Source organism: Gopherus evgoodei, chromosome 24 (assembly GCF_007399415.2).
Source record: "Gopherus evgoodei ecotype Sinaloan lineage chromosome 24, rGopEvg1_v1.p, whole genome shotgun sequence".
Classification (NCBI taxonomy): domain Eukaryota; kingdom Metazoa; phylum Chordata; order Testudines; family Testudinidae; genus Gopherus; species Gopherus evgoodei.
The window spans coordinates 10,387,791-10,410,954 of NC_044345.1; the positions used below are offsets into that span (position 1 = coordinate 10,387,791).

The window sequence follows — 23,164 nt, forward strand, 5'->3', positions numbered from 1 at the left end:
CCCTCGGCTGGTTGCTGTCAGGTGCCAACAGCCCCTGCCCCGACCCAGGTATATGTGACTTGCACCATCCCATCCAGCAGCCAGGGCCAGGATCCCTGCTCAGAGAGCAGCAGGCCTGTCCATTTCAGTCCCTGGGCCAGCCCAGATGGGAGGAACGTCTCCAGCACCCTAATGCCAAGGACCTTTACGGCCACCAAGGAAACCAAACCCTCCCTTGGAGGGGTGGGGGAGGAGTAGGACCCTGAAGAGAACTCAGGAGTCCTGGTTACTGGCAGCACCAGGGCCCATGACACGCCCCATTCCACACCTGGCAGGCTGCATCAGAGAACTGGTCTGAGCAGCCTGGGGGTGATGCTGATGAGACTCTGGGGTAACATTAATGTAGAGGCTGGATCCCAGGCGACTGAGCTGGAGAGGGGTCCCCCAGACGCCCCATCCAGGGCTTTGGCCTGTTTAAATTGCCCCATGCGAGGGACCAGCGGCAGCCCATAGAAACAGCTCTTGTGGCAAAAGGCTACTGACCATTTCTGCCTCTCCTGGCAGGGAAGGCGTCTCGCTGGGCTAGCACACGTCGTGGCACTGAGTTCCCCTGCCCTGGGCCTGGTTCCCCTCACAGCCTAGCAGTGAAGTGCTGTGGGCAGGAATGGTGCCCCACACCCTCCGGAGGCCTCTCTGCTGCCCTTTTAACTTGCGTGAGCCCGAAATAAGCAGCCCGAAGGGCCGTGGGGAAGCCAGGCTTTCTCTAAACACGCTGCAGCGCTTTAGCAACTGGGAAAACCCGAGGGACGCAGGCCCCCGAGATTGCAGCCTCCCCTTCCCCACCAGCTAGGGCTAATTAACTCCTGGCAACCAGCACGGCATGTTTGTCAACACACAGCACAGCCCTCAGGAGCCCTCCCCAGGCTGCGGCTGCGGAGCAGTGGGATCCTGGCAGCATGGGGAACCTGCCAGCCATAGGCCTTGGGGCTGATGGGGAGGAGGCAGCAGCTGAACGGTCACCCCCCCTCCCCTTGTCGGGCATTTGTGGCAGGGGCCACTTGAGGCTCGTCCCCCAGACGGTACCAGGGGTTGGTCTGGTATTGGACGAGGGAGCCACTCTGCCCCTGTGCAGCATGAGCTCGCACACGTCCTCAGGCCGGCAGGGACAGGCCTGCACCATGCCGAGATGTGCCGGAGCTGCCAGGGTTCTGGGAACGTATGAGGGGGTGTTAAATCTCATCCACAAACAAATTCAAGGACCAGCTTTCTGCTGGCACCTCCCAACCCCACGCTTGGCTCCAGCCCTGCCTCCTTCCACCCAACTGGACCTGATGTCTCCTTGGGGGTGTCTGGCCACCAGCTCAAGCGCCATCTGGCTACAGCAGAGCTCCTGATCTGCCCCCAGCCCTCCCTTCTACCTCCTTACTCACCCCCATGGCTAGTCTGGATCCATCAGTCCCCTGGGGCTGCTGGCTTCAGCCATCTCAGCGCTGGAAATAGACAGAAAACGGTCCCTGCTCCCCACATCCCTGTCCCAGGGGAGCTCTGTCCTGGTGGGTGGCCATCGCTGTGGCAGGATCCCTGCCAGAGGCAGATATCCGAGGTGTACCAGGCTCTCAGTGTTTCTCACACCAAGGGCATTGTGTTCTGGGCCCCGTCTGCTGGCCAGGCTGAGTTCACCCAGCGCTGGCCGTGCGCTGCGACCAGGCTCCCTTCCCAGCATAACGTGCAGGCTGCGCGTGCTCCGGCTCTCCCATCCCTTTGGCACTAAAGCTCTGGGCCCAGGACAGCAGTTGCAGGTTCCTCCACCTTGGCCTGCAGCAGCTGGTCCTGCCGCCAGGCAGACACAGGGCGAGGCCAGCTGGGGCGGGGAGGCAGAAGAGGAGAGCTGAGCCCAAGCGCCCAGCAGGGCCCTTCTCCCCCCACAGAGAGCCTGGGCACTTTTCTTAGTAAATTTATTCACAAAAAGTTCCTGCCTGGGGGGTGGCTCCGGGGTTTATTTACAGCCTCACTGTGTGCACAAAGCCCCCGCACTGTGCCAGAACAGCAGGGGTGGGGGCCATACCAGGCCCCTCCCGCCCACACTCAGCGATGGGCAGGTCAGGCCCCTTGCCCCTGTCCAGTGGGTCAGCACGTCTCATCTTCCCCCAGGCACTGGTGAGCAGGTGGGCGGCCCATCCCCCACACCGCCTCCAGGCCCGTGGGGGGCCGAGGATCCCCGGGAGCCGGCTCAGTCTCTGAGGTAAGAGGGTTGCGGCACAGGCGCCAGGGTCCAACACTTCATTGTTTCTTCCCGTGATGGTCGTCCAGCTCATAGAAGAGCACGTAGCCCTCGCTAGACGGCACCTGGTTCTCGCTGAGCGGGGACACGCTGCAGGGAGGAGATGGCATTAGCTCCACACCCGGCCTGGCCTAGCCCAGCCCGCCAGCGCCCTCCAGGGCCAGGGCCATGCACTGCAGGCTAAGTCAAAGTGCCAGTGCAAGCTCTCTTCCCAGCCGCTACCCCGGCAGCACTGTGTGCCATCACTGACCAGGGAGCGGGCCTGGCTGGCCCCAGGGCAGGGGCTTCTCAGCTTTCAGAGCAGTTCAGGGCTTCCCCCCTCCCCCCCGGTGCACTGGCTCACTGGAGCCAGCCGGCAGGCGAGGGGCAGCCCCTCCCAGGAATGCCTGTCACCGGTGCAGGGCCTAGGAACGCCCCCACTGTGCCAGGGCTGGAGCCTCCCTCCTTGCAGCACATCACAGTATCACACCCAGACACAGACCCGCAGCTATAGGCCCACTGGCCTCCTCTAGGGGGGTCAGGGTCTCACCCTACACGCACCCCAGTGCCATGGCTGCAGGAGCGCCCTGCCCCCCACATACCGGGAATCGTTGTAGACCCGCCAGCCGGACTGGTCCCTGCAGAAGGCGGTGTAGTGACCGTAGTGCACGCTGCCCGAATGATTGCACAGGGCATAGAGGTTATACACCGGGCTCCCTGCAACAAACAACAGCTCAGGCCTCAGCAAGGAGCCCCCGGGGCATTCCCCCAGCCCCCCAGAGCTCTCACCACTCCCCCAGCTCCCCCCCTGTCCTGACCACTCCTTCAGAGCCCTCACAACTCCCCCAGCTCCCCCCCCACCGAGTCCTGACCACTCCTCCAGCCCCCTTTACTCCCCCAGAGCCTTCTCCATGCAGCTCCCGGGGCATTCACCCAGACCCCCCAGAGCCCTCACCACTCCCCCAGCTCCCCCCCTGTCCTGACCACTCCTTCAGAGCCCTCACAACTCCCCTAGCTCCCCCCCGCCGAGTCCTGACCACTCCTCCAGCCCCCTTTACTCCCCCAGAGCCTTCTCCATGCAGCCCCCGGGGCATTCCCCCAGACCCCCCAGAGCCCTCACCACTCCCCCAGCTCCTCCCCTCAAGTCCTGACCACTCCCCCAGCGCCTTCTCCATGCAGCCCCCAGGGCATTCCCCCAGAGCCCTCACCACTCCCCCAGCTCCCCCCTCCCTGAGTCCTGACCACTTCCCCAGCCCCCTTTACTCCCCCAGAGCCTTCTCCATGCAGCCCCCAGGGCATTCCCCCAGAGCCCTCACCACTCCCCCAGCGCCCCCCTCCCTGAGTCCTGACCACTTCCCCAGCCCCCTTTACTCCCCCAGAGCCTTCTCCATGCAACCCCCGGGGCATTCCCCCAGACCCCTCACCACTTCCCCAGATCCCTCCCCCCAGTCCTGACCACTCCCCCAGCTCGCCCCCCCAGAGTCCTGACCACCCCCCAGCACTCCACCAGCTCCCCACCCCTGAGTTCTGACCACTTCCTCAGTCCCCCACACTCCCCCAGAGCCTTCTCCACACAGCCCCCAGCACTTCCCCAGGCCCCCAAAGCCCTCACCAGGCAGTCCTACCCAGCACTCCCCCAACCCCCGCCTTAACAGTTAACCCCGGGTTGCCTGGCAGGAGCAGCCGCAGCCGCACTGGCCAGATCAATCTCAGCCCCAGCCGCTTAATCGGTTAACCGTTTAAACAAAAAAATTTAATAGTTTAAATGGTTAACTTACAAAACAGTATTTACATCCCTACCCTCCGCAGCCTTCTCCAGGCAGCCACCCCCGACACGCTTCCTCCTCCCCTCCAAGAGCCCTTTCCAGGCAGTGAATCCCCTTGCTTGCCCCCACAGCCCTTGCCATGGAGAGAGGCCACCCCTGCCAACTCCCTGCGTGTGTACAGCGGTTCCTGGCTGGGTTCCAGCCTCGCTCTAGGTGGAAGGTCTGGCATCCCCTTCCCTAGCGCAGGATCTGCCTCGGCCTTCTGCAAAGCCAGGCCCAGCTAGTGGAGCCAGCTGGGGTCAAGATGCCATACCCTGGGGGCAGCCAAGCCTGCCCCGCTCTGAGTCTGGCTTACACTGTCCTTCTGCCCCATGCCCGGCTGCACCCACTTGCAGTCCCAGATTCTCAGCCCAGGATGGTGGTTCTGGGAAGAGCGTGGGCTGAGCACAGGCCAGGGAGGCAGAACATCTGGGTTTTAACCTTGGCTCCAACAGAGTTCCTCTGCAGCTTTGGGTAAGCAGCATCCCCCTGTGCCTTAGTTTCCTCACCTCCAGAAAGGGAAGGAGGATGCTCCACTCCTCTAGGGGATGCTGTGGGGAGCACTGCCTGTCTGCTCAGCACCACTCCCAGCATGTGGCAGGAGCGACAGTCCAGGTACAACCAGAGTGAGCTGCCAGCAGCAGTGCAGGGAGTCCCTCTCTGGGCGTTTGCAGAGCCCTAAGGGGGATGCTCAGTGTCCAGGAGCTGGTTCCCCCAGAACCCACCCAGCTCCTAGGAAATAGACTCAGACTTTAAAGGTCAGAAGGGACCATTATGATCATCTAGTCTGGCCTCCTGCACAGTGCAGGCCCCAGAATCTCACCCACCCACTCCTGGAACAAACCCCTGACGTACGTCTGGGCTATTCAAGTCCTCAAACCCTGGGGCTGAACTGGCTGGATTTGGCCTGGGCAGCTGAGTCCATCCCCCATAGCTCCATGGCAACCACTTTCATTGAACTGCCTCCCCCCACGCTCTTCAGCCCCTCCCTCCCCCTCTCCTCAGCCCCTCAGTTCCCTTCAGCCCCTCCCTCCCTGTCACAAGGGCCCTGCCCCCTCCCTTCTGCCCCTCCTCCCTCACAAGGGCGCCACCCATCCCCCCCCGCTCCCTCCCCTTCACTAGGGCCCCACCCACTCCCTTCAGCCCCTCCCCCCTTACCAGGGCCTGCCCACTGCACATGCAGAGGGCATGGGCCAGGTGTGGGCTATTCACTGTGGGCTGTTAGCCCTTTCAGCTCTGCTCTGCGCCCCATTGGAGCAACCTCAGAGGCCTGCTGGCCAAGGTGGTTTGGAGCGAATGCCTGCAGCAGCTGGTCGAGCAATGTGAGAGTCTCCCTCCCCAAGAACAAGGTCAGGAGCCCATGTGCTCCCCACCCCAGCCAGGGCCCTGCAAGACCTGGCTCGGGGGGAGAGCGCAGGACATGCCGGGTGGGCTGGTGCCAGGACACCTACCAGCCTTCTCACTGGCAAACTCCTTCAGGTTGAGTCGCTGCAGAGGGAAGTCCACGAAGACAGAGCATTTCTTGATGGAGTACCGGGTGGTGGAGAACCGGTTCAGGTCTGGCCAGCGGAGCAGCAGGGTTAAGGGAGGTAACGGGCAAGGGAACCAAGAGGGAGGGGTGGCCTTTGTCCTGACGGGGAGGATGGCTCGTAGCCTGCAGGAACTTGCGCGAGCCCAGCCCCTCGGGATCCGGCACATCCCTCTCTACACTGCATGCTGCCAGTGCCAGGGACAAACCCGCAGCTACCTGGGCCACAGATCCCAGCCAGGCACCGAGCAGACACCTGCCACCCAGGCTCTACCAAGGCTGCCGAACTGTCCACGTTTGCTGTGTCCTGCGCTATGAGCCCCCACCCCTCCAGTGCTGGGGCGCTGTCAGGAAGCCCAGCCAGACGCAGGGCTGCAGCACAGCATGTGCTGGGTAAGGCCAGGCCTGTGGACCATGGGGCCAGCAATGGCCTGCACCCAGCAGGAAAACTCAAGCTAATCCCAACAACCCCAGATGCTGAGCAGGGCCGAGCCAGGGCTGAATGGGCCACCCAAAGGCAAAAGGCTTCGCCCTCTTCCTCCCTTCCCCCTGCCCGAGTACTCCCACACCACAGCAGACAGGATACGCAGCACCAGGATGCGGGGGAAGCGCTGGATGGTCAGTTTCTTGGTGCTTCTCGTCCTCTGCCGGCACTTGTCACAGACCTGCTCCAAGACACCGGACAGCCCAGTTCAGAGTGTGCAGGGGAGGAGGCCAAGCTGTGCTGACGCTCCAGCCCCTCTGTGGCTGGCACAGCCTGGCCCAAGGCCTCCTGGCTCAGTTACACCAGTGCCAGCTGCCCTCCCACATCCCTGCATGAGCGCAGGCTCCTGGTGCTTTTCTGTCAAAGCTCCAAGCAGCCTCCTACCATCCCTCCCTGCTCCCCCCCTTCCCTGTCATGCTCCCCTCCGCCTGGTGCCTGGATCTCAGCCTCCAAGCACCCCAGTTGGTGCTGCACCAGTTACTGCCCTACAGAGGCGGTAGTGATGCTGGAGCCCTCTGCAGCCTGACCTGGTCCAGCTCCTAGTGCCCCGCCCCATGTGAGATGTTCCTGTGGGATGGAGAGGTCAAGGGCCCCCAAGCACAGCGGGGCAAGGGCCCCTCTCTACGCACCCAATGGGGTGGGACCTCTGGCCCTTCCCTTACCGGGGCGTTCTCAGAATCCAGCTCCTCTTCCTTGGTGAAAAGGCTGAAGCAGTCAAGGAGAGAGACCTTCCCACCAGCAAAGCCTTTCTGCAAGGGAGAGCAGGGGAGGGGTGCATGGGGTCAGAGCCCTGACAGGGAGGGGTGTGTGGAGTCAGAGAAGGGGAGCAGGCTCAGCCCTCGCGTGGAGGGGAGGAACAGACCAGAAAGGGGGCTCAGCCCCAGTCTTGGGGAGGCCGGGGAACTATCTGCGTGAAGCTGGCTCAGCTCGTCACTCTGAATGGGCAAAGGGGGCAGCCCTGCGCTGCTCTAGGAGCATGGAGGGACAGCAGGTGTGCCAGGACGCAGAAGCACAGGGAGGCTGCAGCAGGGGAGTGGGCACATACGCACAACCCTCGCTGGGCTGGGCAGGAAGCATGGCCTCCCCACAGTCTTCAAGCCAGGGTGGTGCTATGGCATCCAGCAATGGGCAACGAGTATCATAGGCCAGAGGAGGCTGGGCCTCCCCAATTAGCCTGGCGTGACCCCACCCACGCTCTGCCCTCAGGCCCATTCCTGCAGTTCCTTCTCGCTCTTCCGCAGCCCAGGCTGGCTGAGGCAGATCACTGGCACTCGGGGCAGCTGGTGCTGGGATCATGCTACTTGGCACTCTGGGGCTGAGGCCCGCCTGCCTGACGCTTAGGGGGCTGGGGCCCACCTGGACCTCTGGGTCTCAGGGCACTCAGGCAACCCAGGGAGGCCAGGGTGAGGGTGCTCTGGGCTTCTGTGCGGGGGGGGGGGGGGGGGGGGGGGCTTGAGCAGAAGGGAAGGGGCTGGGAGCTAGCGTCCCCCAATGGCCGGTTCACCAGCCACCCGTGCATCCAGCTGCCAAAGAGAGGATGAACGAGAACAGAGGGGGCAGCGGGTCTCTCCCCATGCACCCCAGCCAGGATGGGCTGGCCCAGCCCCCCAGCCCCTACCTTTGGGATGGGGAGGGAGAGGTCACAGAAGACTTCGAAGGTGGTGGAGCGATAGCCACAGGCCTGACACTTGAGGCAGCTTTTCAACTGGCCGACGAAGAGATCTGGGAGGGAGACGGGATGGGGTGAGCATATCTCCCCCACCCTGCATCCCCTGCTCAGTGCTCGCTGCCAGCCCAGCTTGGCCTGGGACCGAGCACGCCACTACTAGGAGCCAAGGGGACATGCAGCTCCTCCCCTCGCTCCAAGACAGCTGTGAGAGCTGGTGCCCAAAGGGTCACCCAGCACCGCCATACCCAGGGGCCCAGACCCTGCCAATGCCAGCCAAACCGCTGGTTGTCAGTGGCTGGAGCACTGCCCAGTGCCTGAGCCAGGCTCCATCACCAGTGACTGATGGGGATTGTGACATGGCCGCTCCACACCAGGCTGTGCTAGAGATGGGAGAGGGAACATGTGTGGCTTTCCCCGCCCCCCAGGGGCTTGGATCCTGCCCATGCCACCTGCGAAAGGGGCAACACTCCAGAGTTTGCCCCCATGTGGTGCACTTCTACTGGCTTGGTTAGACCCAGCCTTCCCCTGCCCATCACCCTGCTCCAGGGAGGGGCAGGATGCTGTGCATCTAAAGCCCTGCACATGCTGAGCTCAAAGCCCCATCCTCTTGCACAAGGGGCTGGAGGGAGACACAGTCCTGGCAGGCCTGCCTGTCCCAGTCAGGGCTCTCCTTTGGCTCAGCCCCCAGCCGTGGGCCCAGAGGGGGCGCAGGGGGGCATGGAGCCATACCTCCATCAGAGCCCCCAGCTGCGGGCCCAAGGAGGGAGGAGGGCATGGGCAGCGGGTATAAAAGTGGAAGCTCCCAAGAAGTGGGAGGGCCACTCACACTCTACCCCGAGGCCTCGCTGGGCCTCTTCCCCTGTGGCCTCGCCCGCACTGTGCCTCCCCCCCCCCCAACCCCCCAGCCTTGCCCCACCTCTTTCCCCAGCCCCCTCCCCCTGCCACTCCCACCTCTCCAGGGGATGGAGCAGACAGGCGCAAAGGCAGGCAGAGGGGGAGGACAGGAGCCGGGGGTAGGGGTGGGCTGGGAGGAAGAGGTCTAGCGGGAGTCTATGAGTTGGGCCTCGGGGTGGAGCACAGGCGGGGCCTTGGGGTGGAGTGGAAGGCGGGGCAACAGACCCAGCAGCAGTTCCCCTCCCCCACTTCTAGGGAACTTCTGACACTGGCTCCCAGCCTCCCCAAAGGCTGCCTATGGGGGAGGGGAGGCCATGTGCCCATCAGAGCCCCCAGCCCTGGGGCCAGACAGGGCAGTTTTGCTCACCCACTATCTTGCTGTCCTCTCTCTCCAGGTAGCGCTTCCACATCTGGTTGGCTCGTTCGTCATCACTGGGAAAAACCCAAGAGGGAGACAATAGTGGGGGGGCTGCTGAGGGAGGAACCCCAAGGGCAGCTCCCTCCACACACCAGCCTGGGCTCTCCACAGCCCCTTTGCCCCCTCGGCCCCATTGCTGAGGCAGCCAGGGGTGGGGTTGTGCCTTGGGGGCTCCTATCCTGCTAGCAGGGCTGAGACACCCCAAACTCCTCCCTCCCCAGGCCCCGAGCAGGCAGCCCCCAAGCTGAGAGCAGCCCATGTGCTATTGTCAATATCCTCCCCACCTGTCCCCTTGCCCCCACTGCAGGCTCCCTGCCCCCTGGGCGACAATGCAGCTGCTGGGATAGGAGCCTGGGAACCCTACACCCCAAATCCACCGAGAGCTGCCTGCTGGCCCTAGGGCTCTCACCGCTCCTGTCCCCGGGGCCTAAGCCAAGGTCAGACTAACCAGACCCAGGCAGGACACTGGCCTAGTTCCTGCCCCCTTGAGCCCCTCATCCCTGGCTGCGGAGCGACGGATCCTTGCCGGGGCAGTCCTCCTGCTTTCAGACCCTCAGTGCAGGGCTACAAGGACCAGCTCACAACATGAGCCACATTTCACTGAGTCCCTGGGAGTCGCAGCCCCCGACCAGCTCGGCCTGCTCACCTCAGGGGGTCCGAATCCTCTAGCACTGAGGGCCATTTGGTATCAGAGAGGATGCTGGGAGTTTTGCGCCCCTTCCTGTTGATCTCCACATGCAGCCGGTCCATGAAAAACTTCAGAAACTCCTGGGCATCCTGCTGGCTACAGACAGGAACAGCCAGTCAGCCCCATCCCCCCTTCAAGAGCTTCCACACACTGCATCCCCTACCCCAGACCCACCATCCTCCACACACTGCATCCCCTACCCCAGACCCACCACCCTCCATACACTGCATCCCCTACCCCAGACCCACCACCCTCCACACACTGCGTCCCCAGCCCCAGACCCACCATCCTCCACACACTGCGTCCCCAGCCCCAGACCCACCATCCTCCACACACTGCGTCCCCAGCCCCAGACCCACCATCCTCCACACACTGCGTCCCCTACCCCAGCCCCACCACCCTCCACACACTGCGTCCCCAGCCCCAGCCCCACCATCCTCCACACACTGCGTCCCCTACCCCAGCCCCACCATCCTCCACACACTGCGTCCCCTACCCCAGCCCCAGCTCCCTCCACACACTGCGTCCCCTACCCCAGACCCACCATCCTCCACACACTGCGTCCCCTACCCCAGACCCACCACCCTCCACACACTGCGTCCCCTACCCCAGACCCACCACCCTCCACACACTGCGTCCCCTACCCCAGCCCCAGCTCCCTCCACACACTGCGTCCCCTACCCCAGACCCACCATCCTCCACACACTGCGTCCCCAGCCCCAGACCCACCATCCTCCACACACTGCGTCCCCTACCCCAGCCCCAGCTCCCTCCACACACTGCGTCCCCTACCCCAGACCCACCATCCTCCACACACTGCGTCCCCAGCCCCAGCCCCAGCTCCCTCCACACACTGCGTCCCCTACCCCAGACCCAACATCCTCCACACGCTGCGTCCCCTATCCCAGACCCACATCCTCCACACACTGCGTCCCCTACCCCAGCTCCCTCCACACACCTTAGCCCCAGCCCTGCCCCCCACAACCGTCCACACACTGAGTCCTCTTCCCTAGCCCCCACACCCTCCACACACTGTGTTCCCTTCCCCCGCCCTGACCCCCAGCACCCTCCACACACTCAGCACCCTCCTCCAGCCTCAGCCCCGTCCCCAGTCCCTGCCACACACTGGGTCCCCTCCCCAGCCCTGCTCCCCAGGACCCGCTACACAATGGGTCCCTCCCCTGGCTTCAGTTCTATCACCCAGGACTGTCCACATTCAGGGTCCCCTCCCCTTGCCCCACAGCTCTCCACACTCAAGGTTCATCAGCAGTGGGCTTTCCCTGCAGCTTGGCTCTGACCCCAGCACTGCTGCTGTTGGCCTCCCCTCACTCAGCACATCACCCTGCCAGGGCAGAGGAGCGGAGATCCGGCAGGCCTCTGCAGGAAGGGGCTGTCAGGCAGGACCCAGAGGAGGTCTTGGCTGCTCTGCACAGATCTGAGATCGCAGGGATCCCATGGCCTGGCCAGACCGGTTCCTCCCAGGTGCACACGATGTTGACTGCTAAACTCTGCCTGTAGGTGACTGCATTCCCATGGTGCTCTGGGACGGCCCCTCCCCATGGCTGTGGGAGAAGGGGTCCAGGGCCCACATGGAGCCCTCTCACCTGTAGCCTGTGAAGGATGGGACGTATTTCTGAAAGATGGCTTTGAAGCGCCCAGGGTTCACAGCTTCGGTCGAGTCTGGGTGCCACAGGGAATTGATGACATCTGCAAATGCTGAGGGGAGACAAGCCACCAGCCACGTTACCCCGCCCCACAGCCAGCTCACTCACCCTAGCTAGCATGACAGCCATGGGGCGGGGGAGCGGGATTCCCTGCCTCTGGGGAGGGGCCAATCTCCAACTGGACCCTGCTGGAGCAGCCCTGGGGGTGCAGGGGGAGAGCAGGAATTATCCCCAGACCTACAGGGTACTGCTGCCCCCAAACCTGTGTGTGGCACTGACTGGGGCACAGGGAGGGGTGAAGGAACAGCTAGATGGGGTCAAAGGGAGCGTAGGACAGTGAGTGGAGCCCAGGAGTCGTCAGGATGCCTGGATCCTATTCCTGACTCTGCCACCAAGATCTCTCCCCATGCTTCATGACGGCCCTTCAGCCTTGCCCTTGCCCTGCAGTGCCCAGAGTGATACGGACACACTCAGCACTCCAGAGCCTGGAGAAGGGCTCATCCTCCATACACCTGTGTCCACCCCGCTGCCATGCTGGGCACAGTCAGTACTGCCATGGCAGGGAATTCGGCCCTGCTGCTTATGTAACAGACTTTCCAGCCGGCCTCACTTCAGCAGGGTGCTTACATAACCCTGCTCACTGGGGCGGGGATTAGCTCCCACGGCTGCCAGACCCAGGCTCTAGGAGCTCCTAGGCAGCGAGCCAGCTGTGTGAGTGCAGGGCTGGGGAGCACCAGAGAGGCATCTGGCCGGCTCACCTACCTTCCGTGAGCTCCTGCTGGGCCCGCGAGGCGCCGGGCTGCTCCTGCAGGAACTCCTTGCGCAGGCAGTAGTCGCGCAGAGGCTTGGTGCTGCTCAGGCACTGGAGCACAGCGTTCATGAAGCACTGGAGGGGCACAGGCAGGCGGTCACAGCAGGCCCACGCCCCGGGCACTGGCTCCCCCGGCCGTTTGTATGCAGCACCTGGGCAGCTGGGATTGGGCAGCCCAGGAGGGGCTGTAGTTCCTACTGGCCAGGAGCCATGGAGAGTGGTGAGCCCACAGAGTGCAAGTACGTGGGCACTGGGACCCACTGTTACCCCTCTCAGCCAGCTCAACCTGCCAAGCTCTGCTCCAAGCTATCCCGACAGCCACAAGAGAGTGCTCTTGAAGCCACAGGTCTCTTGCCACTGTGCAGAGACCCGGCTGGCAGCAGATGGAGCAGGGACACCAATGGGCTCCCAAAGGAGGGGGCCACCCACAGTGAAGCGGATCGATGCTGGTGATGGGGAGGAGGGTCCCTAGAGATCAAACCCCCCAACACCACCAGGAAGACAGAGTCACTGGCCACGTGCAGCTGCTCAACCACCTCCCCAGGTAGACTCAAGCTGCTGCCACTCATTGCAGCACCAAGGCCTCTCAGACAAACACAGGCAGAACTCGGCTCAGCCAAACCCCTGCCACCTGGGAGAATCTCCATCAGCAGCACAGGGCCTCTGACACACAGCAGTGACACTGTGCTAGACACAGCAAGGTTTGGGCAGATGGCCAGAAAGCCCCCCCGAGCAACCTGGGATGGTTTAGTGCCCTCCAGCGCCGGGGCTGCAGGGAACAGCACAGAGGTAACAAGCCCAGGGGGCGCAAGGGGAACCACAGCTGGGTGGGAAAGGTGGCTGCAGGTGAGTCAGCTCCATTCACAGCACAACCGCTGGCTCCTCCATGCAACACAGGCATGGCCCTTTGATTGGACTCAACGGGGTCTTTGTATCAACGTGTGCAGGCTCTGGCCCACCACACTGCTGGCAGTAACAGGTGCAGCCCCTGATCACCACCCCCATCCACCTGCCCCAGCCCAAGGGCTCTGGGACCTGTCTGCACTGGGAAAGGCTGCTGCACTCCCAATCCCACAAAGATTAAAGCAGGCAGGCAGGCAGGCGCTGGCTCAGAGATGGCAGCAGTGGGAGAACAGTCCCCGGTCAGCAGTATTCAAGGGTGCTCATTGCATCAGAGAAGGGACAGACCTGGGAACACCGAGGAAGGGACGACTCGGGGAGGTTACATAGACCATGACGACATTAGACTTGTGAGAAACTACAGCACTCAGCGATCTCAGAGCTCCTTGGCGGGGCACCCCCAAGGGAAGGGGCACCCCACATGGCACATCAGGGAATCACGACCCCAGTCATGTAGAAACCAGGCAGCCCAGGTCTCCATTCTCTGCACGTTGTGTCACTGACACGAGTGCAAAGTGGGCGTGAAACACCACGGTGCTGTGCTCATCTTGCCCTGGTGTGAACAATGGTGAGGGCTACACAGGGAGAATCAGGACTGAACTGCGCACAGCAGAAGGGGGTGCAATGCAGGGAGGATGTGCTACTTCAAGGCTTCCCAATTCCAGCCCCTCTGCATGTCATACACTTTCCCAGGCACTAACTGATATTTTTGACACCATCAAACACAGGCTCTGGGCTTTTCAGAAAGCCTTTTACAGAGGCCATCCTGCCTCCCAGTGTCCCCCAGTGTGTGTGTGTGGGGGTCCTGCTGCCCAGGGCTCCCCAGCACTGAACACCAGGTGCTTACCGTGTTGCCAAGATTGCGGAGTCCGATGTGTCCAGAGCCCAGGAGGAGGGTGTGGTGCGTCTGAGAAGATGAGAGACAGACAGGATGAACACCTGGGAAAGGGACTGCGAAGTAGCTAATTCACACATGAGCAGGAAGAGTCCGTGCCCTAACACTGTAAATAGGTTGATCCCTGCCTCATGTCTCCTCAGAATGGCCACACACAGCCAGCCCAACCCATTCCCGCTATACACACATGCACACAGCCGGCTCATGGCCCCCCGAGGCTGGAGGTGTCCTGCTGCCTACAGCCAGCAGAAGGAAGGGCATGGTGCATTACCTCACTGGTCATCAGCAGCAGCCCCATCACCGCCGTGTGCACCACCGACTCCGAGATATCCGCCCCCTTGCCCTGCAGCTCTCGTTTGGTGGCCAATGTGCGGTGCAACTTTCGAGGCAGCTCCACCAAGGTGGCTCCCTGCAGGCCTGGCATGGCTCCTGCCGCACGGAGGAGAGGGCAGCCGGAGCCCTGAGCTTGCCTTGCGGCACCAACTGAAGGAACCACAGGGCCCTCCCTCTGCCTCTATAAACCATCAGATCATTAGCTGAGCCGATTTCCCCTGGCTATTCCAGGCCCTGCTCAAGGCTCATCTCTGTGGGATTAATTAGCAAAGAGAGCTACTTTGGGGACAATGGGTGTTTGAAGAACCATGGAACAGAGAAGGAAAATACAACCAAACACTCACTGACCATGCAGCAGGCACAGCGCACTCCTAGAAGGGATGGGGGTGGGGAAGAAACCAGCTACCCTGGGCCGACCTGTCTCAGGGCTGCCATAGTCCACTGGATTGCGAGGTGGGCACATTACAAGCTTCCACACAGCCGGCTAGCCCTGCCTGGGGTGGCAGGCCATGCCTAGTAGTCAGCCCCATGCCTGTGCTCAGACAGATTACATAAGAGATTTCCTAGAAGGAACTGATTACACTTCCAGCTGGTGCCAGGTGGACACACATAGGAGGTTCTTTTGGTAGGGAAGATGAGGAGCGCAGGCAGGGGCTGAGGGGAAGGTCTGGGTCGGGCCAGCTTTGGGATTCCCCCATGGTAGCTCAAGATTTGAATGAGCATTTGCCACTTTGATCACCTGGGGCAGAGCCTTGGATATCAGGTCTGTTGCAGGGGGACACTTCTGCAGTAGCCAGAGAGATTGAGGGGCCATCGCTAACTTCTGTGGGTTTTGCATATCACTCACCACCCCCCGTCACACATCCCTGAGTCTCCTGGATGAGCAATCCAACAATCCTCGGGGCATCTGTTCACTTCACATGCAATCCCACTAGCTAGATGTCTTCACTGAAACCACGAGCTGGTTCTCCACCCCTCTCACCCCATGGGCCCCCCAGCTAATGGAGCGCTGGATGCAGTTCCTGGAGCAGCCAAAGTTGCTGCTGCAAAGCAAGTCAGGGTCCACAGGGATATCATCCACGCTGGAACTGCTTGCTTGCTGGCATGCCATGCTCCTGCTCAGTAGAGCCAGAGACCCCCCCAGACTCCCTGCAGGCCTGGCGACTAAATTCTGATGCAGTCCAGTCCTCACAGGCTTGCACATGCATTAGGGCAGATAGGAGGACACTGAAGGCATGGTGTGGTGGAAGGATGCTCCTGGGAGAAGCATGGTCAGACAAGGGACTCGAAAAATCACTCCACCGCCGAGTCCCAGCTGCCAACCTTGCTGAGGCACATCACCCTCCTGCCAACCCAGCACACGTGACTATTCTGCCTCCTGGCAGCATCGTGCTGACAGCAGCAAGTGGTGCTAGCTCTATGGGCGGCAGAATGCTCAGCTGGACGGGCAAACCGGGGGAGTCCATGGTGGTGCTGGCTTTCGACTTGCCTGCTCAGCAGGTCGAAGCCAGAATCATAGTGACTACAAGCTCGTTTTCCCAGGATCCCACCCACAAGGTGCTGGGCTCTCACGGAACGAGGCAGCTGGGGGCAGCTTGGGGCAAAACCACAGAGCACCAGGGCTCAAGGGGGAGCCTTTGGCCTAGACTCCTCCATGGAAAGTAAGGGCTGGGGCAAGATGGGAGAAAGCCCCCCCCCCCCCCCCGAGGAAGCCCCAGATTGCAGCCCCCAGACAACAGACCAGGCACTGCCACTCTCTAGCAGTCTGCAGTAACGAGGCTCATCCACCCCAGCAGGCCTGGGAGCAGAGTACAAGGAGGATGGCAATGCGGAGTGCTACCCCCCATGCTCAGTACACGTCAAACAACAATTACAGCAGACACCTTCTTGTTGGGCCTGCTCGGAGCTGGAGGCGGTACCTTGCCCTGGGGTGGGCTCCCAGCTGCTGGGACATCCTGGGGGTGCACGTACTCGGAGACCTGAGGATCAGGGGTGTGAGTCCTGGTGCAGCCCTCAGTGCGGACAGAGAGCAGTGTGCCAGGGGGCCTCCCATCCAGCCCAGGAGACACATTGACTCTCCTGAGCGAGGAGCTCCGCTGGAGAGCCAAGGGCCCGAGGCCAAGCTTCTGGCTGCAGGATGGGCTGCGGTCCCGGAGCACCAGGCGGCTGAGCACCATGCTCAGCTCCTCCCCTCGCCCCCCAGCTTGGCTCAGGTCCCCAATGCTGATAGACTTGGAGCGGGCGAGGTTGTTCCTCCTGCGCTCAGAGTCTCGTTCCACCAGCAACACTCCTGATGGCAGGGAGAAGGAGGCGCTGCCTGACATGGAGCCAGGCTGTGGGGAGTTGGGCACCTTGACCGCATGGTCAGCCTTCACTGGCCCTCGCCTGGCCACTGAGCCCCGCAGCTGGTCACTGCGCTTTGAAGCACGACCCCTTTCAAGCTCCTGCTTCTTCCCCCGATCATCCAGCGGGCTGGGCCGGGGAGGCAGCGGGCGAAGTTTGGGAGCCATGGAGAGCCCATTGGCCAGTGCAGGAGAGACTGAGGTGTGGCGCTCCTGGCTCACGGCCCGGTGTCCGTTCAGGAGCTTGGTGGTGGCCTTGGGCTGCGATGTAATGACCTGTTCTCTAGCCCGGCTGACCCGGTGTTCAGAGGCCTGGGGCATCGTAGAGACAACGGAGAGGAGAACCCTGGGGAGACAGGGAGAAAGACAAGTCAGCATGGCGGATCAAAGCCAGTGTCACTCAAATGGAGCCCAGCTACCAGGAGGCAGGACTCCAGGCTGCCAATTCCAGCTTCAGGAGGGAAGTGTGGTCTAGTGGGTTCAGCAAGGGAATGGGAGACCAGGCTCCTGGATTCCTGCGCTGACTTCCTGTGTAACTTGGGTGGATTCTCTGTAATTCGAAGCTGGCTCGCTGCATTATGGGAAGCGGAAACCTTCCTCTGCAGCATCAGGTGCTGGCCACGGCTGAGACACATATGCTGGGCTGCAGGGACTGGGGCTCCGAGGCAGCACAACTGGACGTACCTCTCACAAGCCGCGAGCGTCTCTTCCCTTCCAGCGCCAAGCTCACACCCCTCCACGGTGGCTGTCCAGGTGGAGATTCCCATTGGCTGAGGCCCTAGAACACAAGACAGGATGATCCAGGCACAGGCTCCCATAGCGGTTTCATCCAGGTCTTCTGGCCACCAGAATCTCTGGGAAACCCTCTGAAAGGCAACAGAGCCCAGCCCCGAGCAGCTCAAACTGGTCCGTGTTACAAGGGAAAAGGAGGAAGGGTCTGCAGTGAGACAGGCCCCATCGGACTCCACCCACCAGAGTAGGATACTGCACAGCTCGGCCGGGAAATGATGCGGTATCCTCAGGAGGGCAACAGGTGGTGCTGCTAGTGAAGAGAGAAAGCTGGGCACAGGCTCTCCCTATCCCACAATGCACCAGCACCATCACACCGCTAAGCCAGGAGTGCCTGCGCCTAGCTAGAGGCAGCATCACGCCATCTACCCCCCTTTCCGCTCTGCTTCGAGGACAGTCTCCTGAGACAGCCTTTTACTCCCCTTTCAGCAGGTTTTCAAGGGAGAGAGTTAATGGGCTCTGGTGCCTTCCAGCCAAGACTACCAAGCTCCAGGCAGGTGTAACTAAGGATATATCGACACTGCAATGAAACCCCCAGCCTGCCTGTGCCAGCTGACTCAGGCTACGGGGCTGTTTAATTGCAGTGTAGCTGTTCAGGCTTGGGCTGGAGCCCTGGCTCTAGGACCCTGCAAGGTGAGAGGGACCCAGAGCTGAGGCTGCAGCTCAAGCCCAAATATCTACACTGCAGTTAACAAGCGCTTAGCCCGAGCCCTGTGAGCTCAAGTCAGCTGGCACGGGCCAGCCATGCGTGTCTAATCACAGTGCCGACATACCCGCCGCGGCCCTGCAGCTAGGTGGCCTGTGCAGAAGGAGTCACTGCACCACTAGGGGGATCAATGAGTGCCTTGCTACGTCTACACTACAAGATAAATTCGAATTAGCTTAAACCGATTTTATAAAACAGATATTATAAAAGTGGATTGTGCGCGCCCACACTAGGCACATTAATTCGGTGGTGTGCGTCCATGGTCCAAGGCTAGCGTCGATTTCTGGAGTGGTGCACTGTGGGTAGCTACTGTAAAATAATGAGACCAATAACTTCGATTTGCGTCCACACTAATCCTAATCCGATATAATAATATCGATTTTAGCATTACTCCTCTCGTTTTGTAGGAGTACAGAAATCGATTTAAAGAGCCCTTTAAATCGATATAAAGAGCAGTGTAGTGTGGATGGGTACAGCATTAAATCGATTTAATGCTGTTAAAATCGATTTAACAGCGTAGTGTGGACCAGGCCTCAGTCTGACAGAGAGGCCAAGGGCTGAACGGGCCCTGGTGACCACACTCTCTCCCGCAGGGGGCTCTCCATGGCATGGCTAAGGCACGTCAGTGGTCCCACTCTCCTCTCCTGCTGCCTGGTTCCCAGGCTCTCCAGTCAGACCTTTCCCCATAGGGTGCTGCTGTCAAATCCCCTCACCTCTCACGCTGAACTACAGAGGTGATTAGGGTGAGTCACTGAGCCTCTAGTCAGGACGTGGGTTGCCAGTTACTCCCACCAACCGCCTCTGGCAGGGGCTGGGCTTTGCCACTGCAGAGCTCACAACCAGAAGCAGTGCTCATATCTGGCAAAGAAACTTACTGATTCCCCACCCTGGCTCTCTAGAACAGGAGCCCTGGCCCATTCCTGCCTTCTGGCATCCGGCACAGAACAGTGGAGAGGGCACAGTCCCCACACACTGAAGCCAGCCAATACTTGGCATACAGGATTGAAGAGAGCTAGAAGCCTTAATTAGGGTCTGTCGGCACCATCCTGTACAACTGTCATTAACTGGCTAACGTGTATACATAATGCTGCCATCTTCTGGATGGAATCAGACCTACTCAGTTGTGTGTCATAAGCCAGATATTTCTAAAAGCTAATGGGGATTCTCTTTTAACTCAAACAACAGAGGTCTATGCTTTTGGAGCAGGAGGATCAGTGTCTTTCTGTCTCTGATGTCATCGTGAAGTTCCTACCAATCCAGCATAATGGCAATTGGGAAGTCACAAATGTGTCACAATAGCAAATCCCTGCAATACATATTGAGATAAGAGGAGCACGATTCATTTGCGATTTGCTTCAGGAAAATCAGCACAGGTCCCTGCTACTGCTCAATGGCCTCAAGACAGAGTATGCAGCATTTCAGAATGGGAAAGCACAGGGGAGTGCTATGAACTGGGACACCAGGCCAGGGCTTCAGAGCAGTTGGCCAGTCAGAGCCAAGTCATGTGACACTTCCCCTTGCAAGTAGGATGGCGCAGTGCGCAGATTCTGCCCATCCAAGCACGGCATTGGTCAAGTTGCCAGGAGCCCAAGGGCTGCCCCAATTTTGTGTAAAATGGAGAAAGCTGCATCCGCCTTCCATCTTATACCTAGAGGTGCAGCCCACAGATCCCAGCATGCAGTGCTCCCTCTCAATCTAAGCAGCCATGCTGCATGGCTGACTGGGACCAGTAGTCTCTTCAGGCCGCACTTCCATGGACAGTGCCAAACGGCAAAGACTTTTCATCTCCTGAGGCAATCTCTGTACGGAGCACTCAAATAAAGAAAATTTATTTTCAAAACTTTCTGTGGTGTTCCCCCACCGGCCACACTCACCTCCGTCATTCCTCATCCTACCCAGTTCCCGCACCGCTTGCTGCCAGCCAGCCTGCCCCTTGCCTGAAGGGACAGAACCTAAGTACAAGGTGCAGGACAGTGTCCTTGTGCAGAGCCCAGCGACTGATCATTCCACCTTCCCTCACCCTGCCCCCCAAACCACATCTACTCTATGTGACCTCCAGCTCCCGAGAGACCCCCTACAGCCCCAGGCCTCTATACACCATTCCATAACCCTATGCAGAGGCATCTACCCATCATCCACAGCCCCTAGAGAGAGAGCAATCACCCCTATATACAGCCCCTATATATATATATTACACCCCCATATGGAGGCCCCAAACCTCAATCCCCTCTATACAGCCCCCTATATATACACACACACATTATCCCCTATATGCAGGCTCCAATCCCCTAGAGTAACCCCTATATACAGCCTCCCATACATACATTATCCCTTATATGCAGGCCCCAACCCCCTATAGGGTAATTCCCATATACCCATCACACCCTCTATGCAGGCCACAGCCCCAAGAGAGCCACCCCCACATATGGCCCCCATATACCTCCCCCCGATCCCTGCAGCCCGAGGAAACCCCCCTAACCCCACATACCATGAAGGGTGCCCACCCCCTCCGAGGCCCTGGGGGGTGGGTCGGACCCTACCTCCTGCAGGACGCCATAGCAACAACTCCCGCACCAGGAGCCGCCATCTTTGTTTTTGTCCCCGCTGCCCGGCTACGAGTTACTTCGGCCGGCTCATGGCGCATGCGCTGCCATCCGCAGCCTTCTCCTTCTAGGCCCAGTTTGCGCATGCGTCACCGTCCTGCTCTAGTGACACATTCCCGTCGCCATGGAGGCAGAGAGGCGTCCCCCCGCCCCTTAAAGAGACAGTAGCACCAACAGGGAAAGTTACTGTGGGATCATCGAGGCTCCGGCTGCTGCTGTATTTGAGTCTGAGACATGCGAGAGGGGCACCTGGGCTGGGGGGCGCGGGATATACCACACCCACTGGGGGGACGCCTGTGCTGGGGGACGCGGGATATACCACATCCACTGGGGGGACGCCTGTGCTGGGGGACGCGGGATATACCACACCCACTGGGGGGACGCCTGTGCTGGGGGGCGCGGGATATACCACGCCCACTGGGGGGAGGCCTGTGCTGGGGGGCGCGGGATATACCGCGCCCACTGGGGGGAGGCCTGTGCTGGGGGGCGCGGGATATACCGCGCCCACTGGGGGGAGGCCTGGGCTGGGGGGCGCGGGATATACCGCGCCCACTGGGGGGAGGCCTGGGCTGGGGGGCGCGGGATATACCGCGCCCACTGGGGGGACGCCTGGGCTGGGGGGCGCGGGATATACCGCGCCCACTGGGGGGAGGCCTGTGCTGGGGGACGCGGGTTATACCACGCCCACTGGGGGGGACGCCTGGGCTGGGGGGCGCGGGATATACCACGCCCACTGGGGGGAGGCCTGTGCTGGGGGACGCGGGTTATACCACGCCCACTGGGGGGGACGCCTGGGCTGGGGGGCGCGGGATATACCACGCCCACTGGGGGGAGGCCTGTGCTGGGGGGCGCGGGATATACCGCGCCCACTGGGGGGAGGCCTGGGCTGGGGGGCGCGGGATATACCATGCCCACTGGGGGGAGGCCTGTGCTGGGGGGCGCGGGATATCCCGCGCCCACTGGGGGGAGGCCTGTGCTGGGGGGCGCGGGATATACCGCGCCCACTGGGGGGACGCCTGGGCTGGGGGGCGCGGGATATACCGCGCCCACTGGGGGGACGCCTGGGCTGGGGGGCGCGGGATATACCGCGCCCACTGGGGGGACGCCTGGGCTGGGGGGCGCGGGATATACCGCGCCCACTGGGGGGACGCCTGTGCTGGGGGGCAGGGTATAGGACATAGCAGTTCCCCGTGGGGACCCCTGTTCTTGGGGGTAGGGGACCCACCATGGTGCTGCTAACCCTGACCATGTCCCCTGGGGACCCCTCCGCTGGGGGTACTGGACATACCACAAGCTGTGGGGTCCCCGGTGCTGGGAGGTACGGGACACACCACATCTATGCTACCAGGGTTGGGAGGTGCAGCACTAGATGTGTACGTACAAGGGTTAAGCCAGCCTGCCCACTGAGGACATGTCCCTTGGCATAGCTATAGGGTACATTGGCCTGTCCCATACCCCCTCCCAAATGCAGGGGTCCCCAGGGATACGGCGGGGAAATACTACACTGAACTTGTGCGTGGCTGAGATCCGCTCATGGCTGGAAAAGCGCTGGCTGAAGCTGAATTTGAGGAAGACAGAAGTGATGCTGGTGCAGAGGACAGTATTTTGCAGAGTTTGCAGCCATGGTGCAGTCTCCTTTGACTGAAGGGTCACGTCTGCAATTGGCTAATTCCATCTGTCATCTTAGGAGTGCTCTTGGGTTCCTTGCTGATGCTGAGCCCTCACATAGCAACTGCTCAAGTAACACTCCACCATCTCTGGTTGGCTGGGACACTCCGTCCCATCTTGGCAGATGGTGACCTGACCTAAATTATTCAGGTCTTCGTCACCTCTCAGTTGTATGGCAGACATGTGATAGGCTGGGCATAAAGGCATTGGCACTCAGGAAACTCTAACTGGTACAGAACATTGCAGCCACGTCTCTTCAACAGCACAGGCTGCCACAAGAACATCAGATCCATCCTCTGCTCCCTATGCTGGCTGCCACAGAATAACAGACCAAGTTCGAGGTTGCGGTCTTTTATCTTCAAAGCGCTCCATGCCCTGGGCCCAGGATGCTTAAAGACTTAAGAGCTTCAGGATGAAGACTGTGGTCAACAGCTTCACTCCTCTGGCTCAGTGGAACTCTCAACTATAAGAGCAAAGCCTGTCTAGGCGGGAGAGAGAAATTTCTCCTGGGCTGGCCCAAGACTGTGAATTAATTCCCCTGAGAACTAAGAACTGTCACAAACCATGTCACTTTCCACTCCAAGTGCGAAGCATATTTCTTTGCCCCACCTTCTCTAACAGAAATATGTGGCAACAGGTATAGTTATAAATGGTAGTAATAGTAACCATAAAATAACATTCAAAAGAAAGCCTACGAAAATAAGACTCCTCTGCACATGCTTCTTTTC

General features: G+C 60.8%; 1 protein-coding gene across 4 annotated transcripts; it reads right to left on the reverse strand.

Annotated features, from left to right (window-relative positions):
* Positions 1 to 1,928: 1,928 nt before the first annotated feature.
* Positions 1,929 to 20,811, reverse strand: USP21 (ubiquitin specific peptidase 21). 4 transcript variants are annotated; one of them, XM_030542264.1, is made up of 14 exons: positions 20,706 to 20,811; positions 17,355 to 17,448; positions 16,212 to 17,016; positions 13,948 to 14,007; positions 12,152 to 12,275; positions 11,330 to 11,441; positions 9,684 to 9,821; positions 8,987 to 9,051; positions 7,675 to 7,778; positions 6,719 to 6,805; positions 6,159 to 6,237; positions 5,496 to 5,603; positions 2,842 to 2,956; positions 1,929 to 2,350 (listed from the first exon to the last, which is right to left on the reverse strand). In XM_030542264.1, the coding sequence occupies exons 2-14, from the start codon at positions 17,435 to 17,437 to the stop codon at positions 2,260 to 2,262; spliced, it is 1,971 nt and encodes a 656-aa protein (XP_030398124.1). In that variant the 5' UTR covers positions 17,438 to 17,448; positions 20,706 to 20,811; the 3' UTR covers positions 1,929 to 2,259. The 4 variants fall into 4 exon arrangements, with proteins under 4 accessions (XP_030398124.1, XP_030398125.1, XP_030398123.1 ...); XM_030542265.1 differs by having other exon boundaries at positions 16,248 to 17,016; positions 20,654 to 20,790; XM_030542263.1 differs by having other exon boundaries at positions 20,654 to 20,790.
* Positions 20,812 to 23,164: the final 2,353 nt, after the last annotated feature.

Bases quoted from the DNA above. Each gene is read 5' to 3' on its own strand.
- USP21 (XM_030542262.1), bottom strand. From the start codon at position 17,488: ATGGGAGCCTGTGCCTGGATCATCCTGTCTTGTGTTCTAGGGCCTCAG. The intron at 11,442-12,151 runs GTAGGTGAGCCG...GTCTCCCCTCAG, and splicing joins CCAGCAGGAGCTCACGGAAG to CATTTGCAGATGTCATCAAT. The intron at 2,957-5,495 runs GTAGGTGTCCTG...TGTTTGTTGCAG, and splicing joins GTTTGCCAGTGAGAAGGCTG to GGAGCCCGGTGTATAACCTC.